At 51.1% G+C, this 12,106-nt stretch overlaps 1 protein-coding gene across 1 annotated transcript; it reads left to right on the forward strand.

Moving 5' to 3' along the window:
- Window positions 1-6,342: 6,342 nt before the first annotated feature.
- Window positions 6,343-8,514, forward strand: LTHEOB_5307 (Heterokaryon incompatibility protein; the record flags this gene model as incomplete). Its single annotated transcript, XM_035514438.1, has 2 exons — window positions 6,343-6,505; window positions 6,620-8,514. The coding sequence occupies 2 exons, from the start codon at window positions 6,343-6,345 to the stop codon at window positions 8,512-8,514; spliced, it is 2,058 nt and encodes a 685-aa protein (XP_035374175.1).
- Window positions 8,515-12,106: the final 3,592 nt, after the last annotated feature.

Here is a 12,106-nt window from a genome sequence, read left to right on the forward strand (position 1 = left end):
GGTGAATGGTGGTAAAGACCGTCGATGTGATGATGAAGGCAGAACAAGGGCAGGTCTCGTACTTAAATACTCTGAATAATCTGTTGTACATCAGCTCCGCACTGACCTTTACACAGAAACATGGACGAACATGATGATCAGAGCAGAGGCGGTGCACACCAAATGCCATTAAAGGCACACCAAGGCGAAAATGACGTCGAACGCCAAGGACGAGCATTCCCCTAGCGTGCAATTCCAACCTGCCCAGTCTCTCGTACCTCTGTACAATATAGTAATTCTCTTGGTAGCAGGCTGTGTATTCGTGGCCAGCAAATTGGAAGCGTGGAATTTTTGAGCCATGCGTGCGCTAAACCCCGAAGTGGTCGCTCAGGTAGCCATCATTTACGCGTATCGCGGTCTGTCAGCCTTGCGAGAGCACAATTAGCTGAAAGGGGCTAGATCCAAGACTGTCAGATCTGTGGTGGCTCATGCTGAATCACACTTTGCGCGGATACGCGTATTCCTTTGGTTCATCCTTCCCGTAAGCGACCAATCAGGTAGCGAGCCGATGGACTGCCAAGCATCACAGCCGCATGATCTACACGCGGACTGCAGGAAGAGCACAGGGCAGGCTTTCAGCAAGGCTCATGTGTATTTCAAAAACATACGTAAGAGAAAGTCAGTTGCTCAGAGTCTCTTTTGGTTTTCGCCTGGTACCCGACGTTGCGCTCCGTACGTGCACTACTTTGTATGCAGACGCCATTCAACTGAACATCTAGCTTGCAATACAAAGCTCAAAAGAAAGACCTCAGACGCTACCAAACCTTCGAAAAATAACATATGTGAGTAGTTGAAGCTATCGCCCGGATGCGAATGTGGAATTAAAATAAAACATTTACGTCCCGACGATAACATCAACTACCCGTGACAGGCAAATTAAAGCTATCCGACGGCTGGAATACCACCTTGTAGAATGGAAAAAAGCTGACGTGAGCTTTTGAGTCATATGAGGCCTTTCTGTTGTGTAACATTGAAAATAGCTTGTGATTGGCGTTCTATGCCTTGCGATTTTATCTGCGGGCAGAAAGCGGGGTATCGTTAGATTCACAGCTCGCTGTGAGCTCTCACCTTTCAACTTTCACAGAGCTTCAAACATACCAACTCTTCAGAAGCGGCCCTTGCCTCTACTAAGTCTTCTTCTCGAATATACTCTCCATCCCTGAGCACGAGTCCAAAGGAACGCACAAGCTACCGAAGATGAGCACGACCTTGTGTCAGCAGTGCCAGGCAATCGGCCTTGACGACGAAAAGCTGGGCGGAACTACGTTTACGCCCGAGGACGGAGAACCGTTTTTGTACTTCGGAAGAGATGTAGAAGGTAGTCAAGGCCACTTCTCGATCAAAATACCCGGCTTCCGCGCAGATGAATTTCCAGACCTACCTAGAATGCAACTGTCGGCTGCCAACGGATGCTCGCTTTGTGGTCTACTCAGGTCGGCAGTTCTGAATGAGTTCCCGCCACAAGAAGTCAACAGAGAAGGCCCAGATACGACAGTCAAGATACTCGTCTTGAAGAACTTTGTATACCAGTGGCACTCAATCGAGGAATTCCGTTACCAAAAACAGTCTCTGGCATGTTTGGCATTCCTCAGTGTGAATGCTGTTGTTCAAGGTCGGGATGGTGAGCTGTCTCGTCACATCTACTTTGAAGTTTGTGCTCCATCAGGTACGCGATTTTTATTGCCTTTCCGACAGTTCGTGGTATTGAAACTCAGGTAACTCATCCCTTGTAGGACCATTGGCGACTTGGTTGAGGATACCTTGGAACGTCGCCGATGAGAACGCTTTGTCACCAGGCTGGATCAGAGATATCAAGTCATGGATCTCAGACTGCGAGCAAAATTGTCATCACACAGGTATCACAGAAACATTGCCAACAAGGCTTATCGACGTTGGATCCGCGGATGGAAGAGACCAAATGCGGTTGATTCTGTCGACTGACATTCAAACAATTCATCATGGCGCAGAACCTTGCAAGTATGCGACGCTCAGTTATTGTTGGGGAGACCGGACCGGCAAGCCATTTTTCACCACAGAGAAAAGCACACTACAACAACTGCTTCAATCGATACCAATGGAATGCATTCCCTGTACATTTCGCGACGCGGTTGTAGTCACTCGCAGTCTTGGTATCCGATATCTCTGGATCGATGCCCTCTGTATTGTGCAGGATGACTCCGATGATTGGGCTAAAGAGTCGGCTATCATGGGCAAAATTTACACCAATTCGTACGTTACCTTGATCGCTCTGCAAGGAGGATCTTGTCATGATGGATTTTTGGATCGCACAACTGCAAGAAAGGTGCCCATTTACTACAAGTCGTCTTTAAAACCACACGTCAACGGCATCTATTGGTTGCGCCAGGTGTCCGGTAGCTACGCCCGTAGGCGAGGAACGATGGGCAGATTTACGGCGATCTCGTACGATATAAGAAATTCACGATGGAGTTTACGCGGCTGGACGTTACAGGAAGACCATCTCTCAACCCGCAAACTCATGTTTGGTGCAGAAGGGATGTATTATGAATGCGGAGAAACATTTTGGGCCGAAAATCCGGATAGGCGCTGGACCCTGGAATCCTGGAGCAGAGACTTCTTAGACACATTAGCTAAAGACTTGGGCCCAAAGCACGTCCATTCTACATGGTATAATGTGGTGGGAGACTACAGCGGCCGAGATTTGACTTATTCTACAGACAGACTTCCCGCTATCTCCGGCCTCGTCGAGAAAATTCATGAAAAAATTGCTGGAAATTATTTGGCGGGTCTTTGGCGATCGGACCTATTCGATGGATTGCTATGGTTTAGAGATCCATGGAACCGGCCAGTCACGAGTAGAGCAACCTTTATAAACAGTTTGGTTCATCCAAAACACTACATAGCGCCAACTTGGAGTTGGGCTCGCTCACAAAACAACGTCAATTTTGTTTGCTGTACTTCATCGCATCCAAAAAATGACTCAGAGATCGACATTGTGGAGGCGAGGACTGCTCTCACTGGACCGAATCCATTTGGCGGTGTTCAGGACGGCCATCTCCTTCTCCGAGGGAAGACCTTCGGCCTTCATGGGGCGCGGATCTTTGGTGTTCAGGGAATTGAAGTGGATCCTTTTGACTGGTTGCGAGGCAACATATGGCATGAAGCTATCAGCCACAACGGTTTCGAAATCGCACGCTGTGCTCTTGATTGGCAACCATCTAAGCCTGTGAAGTGCTTCGAGCTTTGCGAGGCTCCCTGGGACCAGTTGATGATGCTGATCACAGCAAGCAATTCGATAAACGCCAATGACGAAGGAGACAAAAAAGATGATGAAGCAAAGGAAGATGAAAGCGACAGGAGCAATGAGGGCTACAAGAACGATGATGATGAAGACAAAGACGGGGAAGAAGACGAGAAGAGGAACAGTTTTGAAGAGATCAGGAATTATTTCGGCTTGCTACTTCTCCCGACGACTAGGAAGGCTGATAGTTGGATTCGGGTAGGTGTCTGTATGCTGCGGAGTGACATACATGGCAGAACTGTTCTCGACAATTGTTCTGAGAAAATTGTTAAACTCGTGTAGTGGCACATCTTCTAAGACATACATTTTTTGAACAGTATAAGCTCTCTTTATTTCATTTCAAAATACATATTGGCAGGATGTATCTCACAAAGACACGGCAGGGATGATCAATGTGGTTTAAGTCCATGTGGCATATGCAGTGATTTTATTTCTCCTACGATCGTTGGCATCATTTTTGCAAGTAGTTGAGATCAGAAAGGAAGCTGACATGAGCGTCTGAGTCAGCTCGGTTAGTCGGCATTGTGATTTTCGCAGCCCACGAGGCACCAACCCCCGTCGCCTACAGAGCATCTCTTCGCCCAGTATTGTCCACGGGCGCGTCCACCGTGACATCTACCATCACACAACTTAAAACCGATAAGGGTGCATTCTTTCGGCACTTTCGCATTCGGCTTTCCCACGTCTCCTCGTTGTTCTGCTGTTACCGCGGCCCGCGAGTTCGATTCCTGCCCGGCACCAAGCGCGTTTGCCCTCTCGGCCCCGTACGACACTTCTGCCCGCATTCCATTATCAATCTCACTCACTCCTTGGTCCAGCCCTCCATGGAACAAGAGATCAACCAAGCATTGCCTAGTCAACATATCCGCGTTATCTTCGTTGAGCCCGGGAATTGGGATGAAGAGCTCCGTTGTAGCTTGCACACTGTGCCACTCGAAGGAAAGGGGGCGGTCTACTACGAAGCGCTCTCATATTGATGGGGCAACAGTAGATTAACTTCAACCCTAATTACACCGTGCGGAAAGTTGCCCATCACGAAGACGTGTGATGAAGCAATTCGAAGACTTCGCTGGAGAACTCATACAAGGTTTGTCTTCTCAGGCACCCTACAAACCTATGCTCGCCTAACACGCAAGTTGCGATAGAGTGTTGTGGATTGACCAGATATCGATCAACCAATCAGACAACAACGAAAAAGCCGATCAAATTCGACTTATGACAGACATCTACCAACGGGCGGGTCGCGTGATCATATATTTAGGGGAGCCAGAAAACAAGATATTGGGCAAAACAGCTGGCGGTACGTTTACCAATCGTAGCTACTACGAGACCTTCGACGAATATGAATGTTTCGATGCACTGTCTGGCTACGATATCGAGAGGAGCATGAGGAATCGTATTTGGGGACTTGTTTCCTCACGTCCATGGTTTGAAAGAGCATGGGTTCTGCAAGAGGTTGATTTGGCAAAATCCGCGGCTGTGGTCTGCGGAAATAAATGGGTCTCGTGGGCTCAAGTGCGATCTTGGATGGCAACGGAAGGTGTTTCCTCTCGGAACTCTACGTTGGCTTCGATCTCTACCTATGGTCCGGGCTCTCCAAGAAGGACCACATCCTTGCTGCACCATCTTCACAGAACAAGGGATAGAAAGGCTACAGACCCCCGCGACAAGATATTCTCTCTTATGGGAATTCTCAATCCTGGGGAGAGGCATGCTTTCGCCGACTTAGTGAGCTACGACCATTCGACGGAGGAAATCTATTTCCAAACCGCTAAAAGATTGATCGAAACATCTCGATCTTTGGAAATCCTAAGCGCCTGCGGAGAATTCAGGGGAGCCTCCAAAGCTTCCTGGGTTCCTGACTGGGAGCCTCTGAGGCTTGAGTCTCTTCAACTCGATGCTTCGGGCGCTCACCCATACATGTATGACGCCGGTGGAAGTCCTGCTTACACAGACTTTGAGGAAAACTGTATGGTTACTCGAGGTATCCAAGTTGACGTCGTGCAGGAGATTGTTGATCTTGAAGATATCAGCGCGACAAGCGAGCTATCAGACCGTGTGGAAAGAAACTGCGCTATAAAATCGACTTGTCAAGTCCACGGCCGCTTGCACAGTCTCTTTGGGTTGCTGGATACGATCCTCCACGGAAGCGCTTCCAACGTGGTTGAGGCTGGCACTCCGCCCGAAGAGTTCGGGTACTCGGTTTCCTCGTCTCAGTTCACAAAGTCCAGGAACTTAATGGCCACGACTCGAGGATATATTGGCCTCGTTCCGAACGATGCACAGACTGGTGATGTTATCTGTGTTTTACTCGGAGGGCCGACACCATATTTGCTTCGACCTGTTGATGACAGCAATTACATCCTCGTGGGCGAGTGCTACGTCTGCGGTCTTATGAATGGCCAGGCACTTGTCCACCTCAGACATGAGTTGGATAAGCTGGGGCATGTTTCCGAAATGCACTGTCATGCGCCTTGTACCGGCAGTCCACTACAGACATTTAGGATCGTCTAGTGTACACTATACTGCAATACATGGTGAGAATCAATGGAATTGGATGAGTGGCATGAGGACAGAGATGGAACTCACCGGGAGACGACTATATGTCCTGCTCAGCTGACTAAGCTGAAACCAAGCGGCTACAGTATGATAGTGCAAAGCAGGCGTGGGGGCGGTTTTCTCGGTTAAATTCATCCCACAGTTCCTTTTATTTCTCATTTGTCTCAGTCTGACTGTCGTCTGAAAACGGAAGTACATTGCACATCACCAGCATGGAAAGAGCAGCGGATTCGTTTTCACTAGCCGCAGACATGTCCTGCGGTCCATCTCCGGCCCAGCCAAACAACACCGAGTGCCAACCCACAGGCTTGTGCACGCACTGCCGAGTCCTTCAACTCCACGACATAGATCCGGATCAGATTTCAGCATCCCAGAAATACGAATTGAAATATGAGAGGCACGACAGCATACCAGGGCTGCCTCTCATTGCTCAGTCAGCAGCCGCTGGCTGTGGCGTGTGCCGCATGCTCCACGGCGAGATCATCGATGCATTGGCCCATCTCGATGAGCCTGGTCCCGTCAAGATATGCCGGGTAGTGGTCGAATTCTACGAAAACCAGATGGCGTTTGAGATCGAGTCCCCGTGTGGTACTACGCGTGTCTCGTTTTTCACCGCTGCCGACTCAGGTTGGTTTCCCGTTGCTCTGGACCCTGTACTATCTATTTGTCGCTCATGCCGTAGATAGCTAAAGCTATCGTCCGAGCGAGAATGTAGAATTAAGACGCTAACAGCAACAACAGGTCTCCGCGGCGCTGAAAAACTAGGCATAACCCAAAAGCACGTTCCAGAAGACCTCTTCTCCTCAGCAGGCCTCACCAACGTCCGCGCCTTCATCAACCAAGCCCTCGAATGGTCCCCTCCCCCCACCGCGATACCCACACTCCCAACCCGCCTCATCGACGTCGGCGGCCGCCCCGACCAGGAAGACCCACGCCTCGTCATCCCAAGCGAGCACCCACCGCTCCGGGACTCCGCTCCCACCGATGTCGCGCAGCGGCGCTACATCGCCCTCAGCTACTGCTGGGGCACGCCGCATGCTGGCGGCGGCCAGTCGCTGCTGCTCAAAACCGAGACAGCCAACCTCGCCGAATTCCAGCACCGCATCCCGCTCGACCTCTTCCCGCCCGCCCTCCGCGACGCCATCCTCCTCACGCGCCGCGTCTGCGGCGGCGTTGTGCGCTACATCTGGATCGACGCCCTCTGCATCGTGCAAGACGACCGCCACGACTGGGAGCGCGAGGCCGCCCGCATGGCCGCCGTGTATCAAAACGCGCATCTGACCTTCTGCTCGACGCAGGGGTCCTGCGGCGATGGCTTCGCGCAGCGGCCCAACGAGACGGCCGAAGTGCCCTTCTCGCAGCACCTCGCGGAGGGTGCCGGGGTCCAGGGTTCGTACCACCTGACCAGGTGGATGGCCGAGAACTTCGAGTGGGACTCGCGCGGCTGGACGATGCAGGAAATCTACTTCTCCGCCCGCGCGCTGCTCTTCAGCAAGATGCAGACGTACCTGTGGGACACGCACAGCGCCGCCGAGGCGGACGAAGACGGCGTGCGTGTGCCTGGCGAAGCCGTCTTCCAACCGGAAAGCCAGCGCCAGTGGTGGGCGGAGCAGGTCATTGACGGGCGCAGCTGGCGCCTGGACGACGACGAGGACGACAGCACAAACCCTGACCTGGCTCGCCGCCGCCTCTACGAGAACTGGTACGGCAAGATGATCGCGTACTCCCGCCGCGCCCTGACTTTCCCTGCCGACCGCCTTCCCGCCATATCCGCGCTCGCCTCGCGCATGCAGGCCAAGTTCGACGCTCTCCTTCTGCCCTCAGGCCAGCACGAATCCTACGTCGCCGGCCTCTGGGCCCGCGATCTCCCAGGCGGCCTGCTCTGGTCCGTCCCCGTCTTCGACGCCGACCCGGCGCCCAGCTTTGCCGACTACTTGGCCCAACGCACCGATCCTGAGCTGTTCGTCGCGCCGTCGTGGAGCTGGGCGTGTCAGGACGAGACGGCGTTTTTCTACGGGTACGGCGCGGACTTTGTGGCGCTGGGCACCGTCGAGCATGTTGAGGTAAAGCCCGCTGGGCTGGATGCGTTTGGGAGGGTTAGGGGCGGGGAGGTTGTGGTGGGCGGGTGGATGGCGAGGGTGCCGTGGGGGTATTTTGAGGTTAATCAGGTCGATAGGGAGGGGATGAACTACGAAGCTGTGAGACGGGATGGTGGGGTGAGGACGGGGCCGGGGGGGATAACGTTGATGGCGCCGGGGGGTGGAGAGGCGGAGGTGGAGTTTGATTGGTGGGTGGAGGATGAGAGGCATGCGGAGTATTGGCCGAGCGGGAGTTTCGTGGTTATGATTATCGGGATGAGCGTGTATCCAGAGGAGTTGGTGCCGGCGAGCCCAGAGGAGGGGTGGGAATTGTTTAGGAAGGCGGCGGAGGTGAAGGGGGAGCCGGGGGACCGGGTCGTCGTGCAGGAGGATGGCGAGGTTGCGAGGTTTGACTCGATTTTCGTCCTTGGGATTGTGTTGCATGAGACGGAAGAGCCTGGGGTGTATTTAAGGGCGGGGTATTTGAGGGGCTCTGCCTTTGAAGATACGCTTGCGGAACTCAGAGATGCGGAATATCGCACGGTTAAAATTATATAATGTAGATGGCAGAAATGTGAGCTAGGAATCATGATCATATGCCAGTAACAGCGCTGGTCCAGACACTACGGAGAAATACGGTCGATCCTGTTATTTAATACTACAAGTAATACGCATAGAATGATGAGCGACGATGCGTGGGCGAGGATTGTCCTTCAAATCAAGATGCCACTTTAGTGCCCAGGACCGTATACCTTTTGCAACGTGTATAATGCTCAATGGGTCTTGGAAAAATGATGCATGTTGATGTACGCGTTTTATTTTCCAACTGAAACCTCTTGAATAGCAAGTATGGAGCAAGAAAAGGGCTATAAGATAATTGAGTCACTTCTTTCGTCCTCAGGAGTTACCAGAAAATCAGCTACAGCTGGCATAGCTGAATAAACGGAAAATATAGTATCAAATTCGAAATGCTAGAAATAAGGCGAGCCAACAGAGATTGAAGAGACCAAACTCAACCAAGTCGAACCTCTTCCCATTCGGCATTCGCGGCGTGGAACGCGTCGATATGGATTTTTCCAATGCCGATTCTATATGCAATACCCTCCCTCATCTCCACAAGTAGAATCCTGTAAAGAGGATAGAACTTATCCTGAAACCGTCTACGGTCCCAATAATCCATCAGTTCATACTCTTCAATTTGCTTTTCGATATCGTTTGGCTGAGCAATGTTCCTAAAGTACTTAGGATCCCATTCTAACGGAGCTATATTCCGTAGATCAATTCCCAGCTGTTGTTCACATTTCTCTATATCCTCTTCACTGCATCTTGCTAGTGCCACGAGGCGCAGATCGGCTTCGTTGGCGGGCAAGCAGTCTAAAAGTATCGACCCTGCTAGATACTGACTTGAATCGAGAATATGTCTTAATTTGGTAAAACACATCCTTTGTAGATCGTCCAAGAAAAGACCAGGTATGGTTGAGGAGGCGGAGATATGAACGGTAAATGCCGAAAAATGGAGAATGTTCGACTCATCCAGGAATGATGGTTTGTGGTGTCCATCATCACGAGGTTCGAGGTCAATTGGATGCTGAAAGAAGGTGTTTGGTCTTGAGTCATGCGTGTAAGCATGGTATTTCCAATCCGGTAGAAACCTGTATTTCCATCCCTTCTCCCGCCAGTTTGCGCATCTATAATCTTGGAGTGTGAGCTGAGAGCAGTTGTTGACAGCTGACGTAGGAGCGCAACGCCATAGGACGGCCGAGATTAGCGGTGCGTTTGCCATCCGATCATACCTTATGTCTCCCCTCCACCCAGCCCAGCTCCAGGTAGGCAGCCGACCAGGGTGTCTTCTTCTCATTATTTCTGACCAATTGCTCTCATATACAGGAATAATATAGCGATGGTCACTGCTTCCCCATAAAAGAGCCTCCTCAATTTCGACATCTGGGAGATTGAACAGAGACTTTGCCTCTGTATTCTTGTACAGAGCCTTGAAGATAGCATCGAAGGCTGGTACAACATCCATATCGTATGATAGGACACGTTGTGTGAACCTCCCCACCGAAGTGTCGTAGAGATACGAAATTGGTGTCTCAGCAGCTTCTGGACGACGAATTTGCATGCGTTTTTTGTTTGGCATGGTCCAGTCACTCCTCCTTGGACTGTGTGAGTGTGTTTCTTCAAGATATACTGTATGATTACAGATAAATTGAAGTTGCTGATAAGTGACCAAGAGCAGCCGTTTCGATAGAAGCATTTCCTGATAGGTCCATCCTCGTTGGAACCAAGCGCAACTGTGATACCCCTCCCAGGGATATTCCAATGAGCCTGGTCTGGTACATAGCTGCATGCCCTGTACAGTCGCAATCCTCTGGAAGCTTACTCTTGGGCGACTCATGCCACACAGTCCACTACCCGCGTGGTCTCCACAGGCATCGACAATAGTAATGGCTGCGGCGCCATATATGGTGCCCATTCTGCTGATGAAATAGATTTTATCTGCTTCATCGTCTTGGAGGATACAAAGTGAGTCCACCCATAGGTAATCCAGTCCGATATGGCCCGCTAAGTCTATGGCATCCGCGATGGTCCGAGGCAAGAAACCTTGCTTCGAGTGAAAAGCCCCCTTGGTTTCGAACTCCCGCTGTGTACTCGTGCAGTACATCCTCTGGGGACTCTTCCCCCAGACATAGCTGAGTGCAGCGTAGCGAACGGGCGCAATAGGGCGCACTATGCACCTCTGGTTCAAGTCGATTAAAGCCAAGTTGTGGACCCAAGGTGCATCCTCATCACTACAGTGCTCTTGCTCGCATTTTTCCAGCCATTGTCGGGCTACGTTTTGTTGCTGCTGCTTTATGTAGGGACTGATTTGCCGTCCTCGCATTGGGCGCGAGTCGTCGAGGGCCTGAATATCCATCTCCGGCTCTATCGTGTGGATAGATAGGTACCTCACCTGAGTTTCGGGGTGATTGCAGTCAAATTCGGAAGTTTGAGAAAAGCATGTGCTCTCAATACTGATGATTCCGGAGGGTGACTCAGTTTTCCAGTAACTCGAGGCCAGAAGCCTGCAAAACGAACAATTCGTTTGCTTCGTAACATGTTTCACCGTTCCAGTATTGATCTCTCTCCGTCGACGGGATCTTGGTTTAGGTGCGTTGTTTTCAAAAAGCCAACGAAAGTTAATGTGACAGCAGAGGTCACAGAGGTAGTCTGGGTCCGATGGCGACCTTGGTGGTGGGTCTTCAATCCACCAGGGTTCTGGAGGGGACCCGGGCTTAAGTACACTCCAACCGTAGTCGTCATCCCAAACATGGCCTGCATACTTTTGTGCCCAGTATGGATATCCATCGTCGTCTTCGCTTGACCAGTCTTCGAATTGCACTTGGTCTTGAATTCCATCGTGATCCGTCTGTGGAGATTCGTTCGCACCTCCGTCTAAGCGGGTAGAGTTGTTTGGTCCTTGATCCATGCACGGGGAATTATTGAAACTTTTGTCCATGTGAGGCGATGTGTTCGTATCCTCACCCATGTCTCGGCACTCGTTCTCGTTTCCGGGCTTCGGGCCGATTCTAGCTTGATGAATGGAAGAGGACGCCATAGCTACTGTGCGTCATCCTTGGGGATGAGGGTATTCTGGATGTGATAGTCTTTGCGCAAAGATGAAAAGGTCGCTAGAGAAATGCTTTGAGTGAGATGCGGAGTTCAGCCTCGGGCGAGGTCGGCGGAAGTTCTTATGCTGGCCCCACCAGCTGTGTAAGCAGGCGATGAAAAGTGCTTGCTCATGCAGCCAGCCCGCCAATCGGTTTTAATGATAACCGATAAAGATATTGACGCCTGTAATGACGTCAGTGGCTCTCAGCAGTACCCGTCTAGCCTCCCTGCGTATCAGGACCGGCACGGAATAGAATTTGAAGTGCATGTATTGATGTCACGGAGGACCTCTCCCACTGAGGACAAAACCTTACGAGATTTGGTAACTATTTGCTTACTTGAAGCTACGGGGAAGCAAGAACTCGCGTCTGCTGAGTACCAGCGAGGGTGACAGTGGATTAAGCCAGAATAAATGCTCGATACGTAGAGTTAAACTTGATCACATGGATTAAGGGTACATTAAGGCTAGTCGCGCACATCAAAAGCAGAAACTAACGTC

Source organism: Lasiodiplodia theobromae, assembly GCF_012971845.1.
Source record: "Lasiodiplodia theobromae strain AM2As chromosome Unknown scaffold_14, whole genome shotgun sequence".
NCBI classification, from domain to species: Eukaryota; Fungi; Ascomycota; class Dothideomycetes; order Botryosphaeriales; family Botryosphaeriaceae; genus Lasiodiplodia; species Lasiodiplodia theobromae.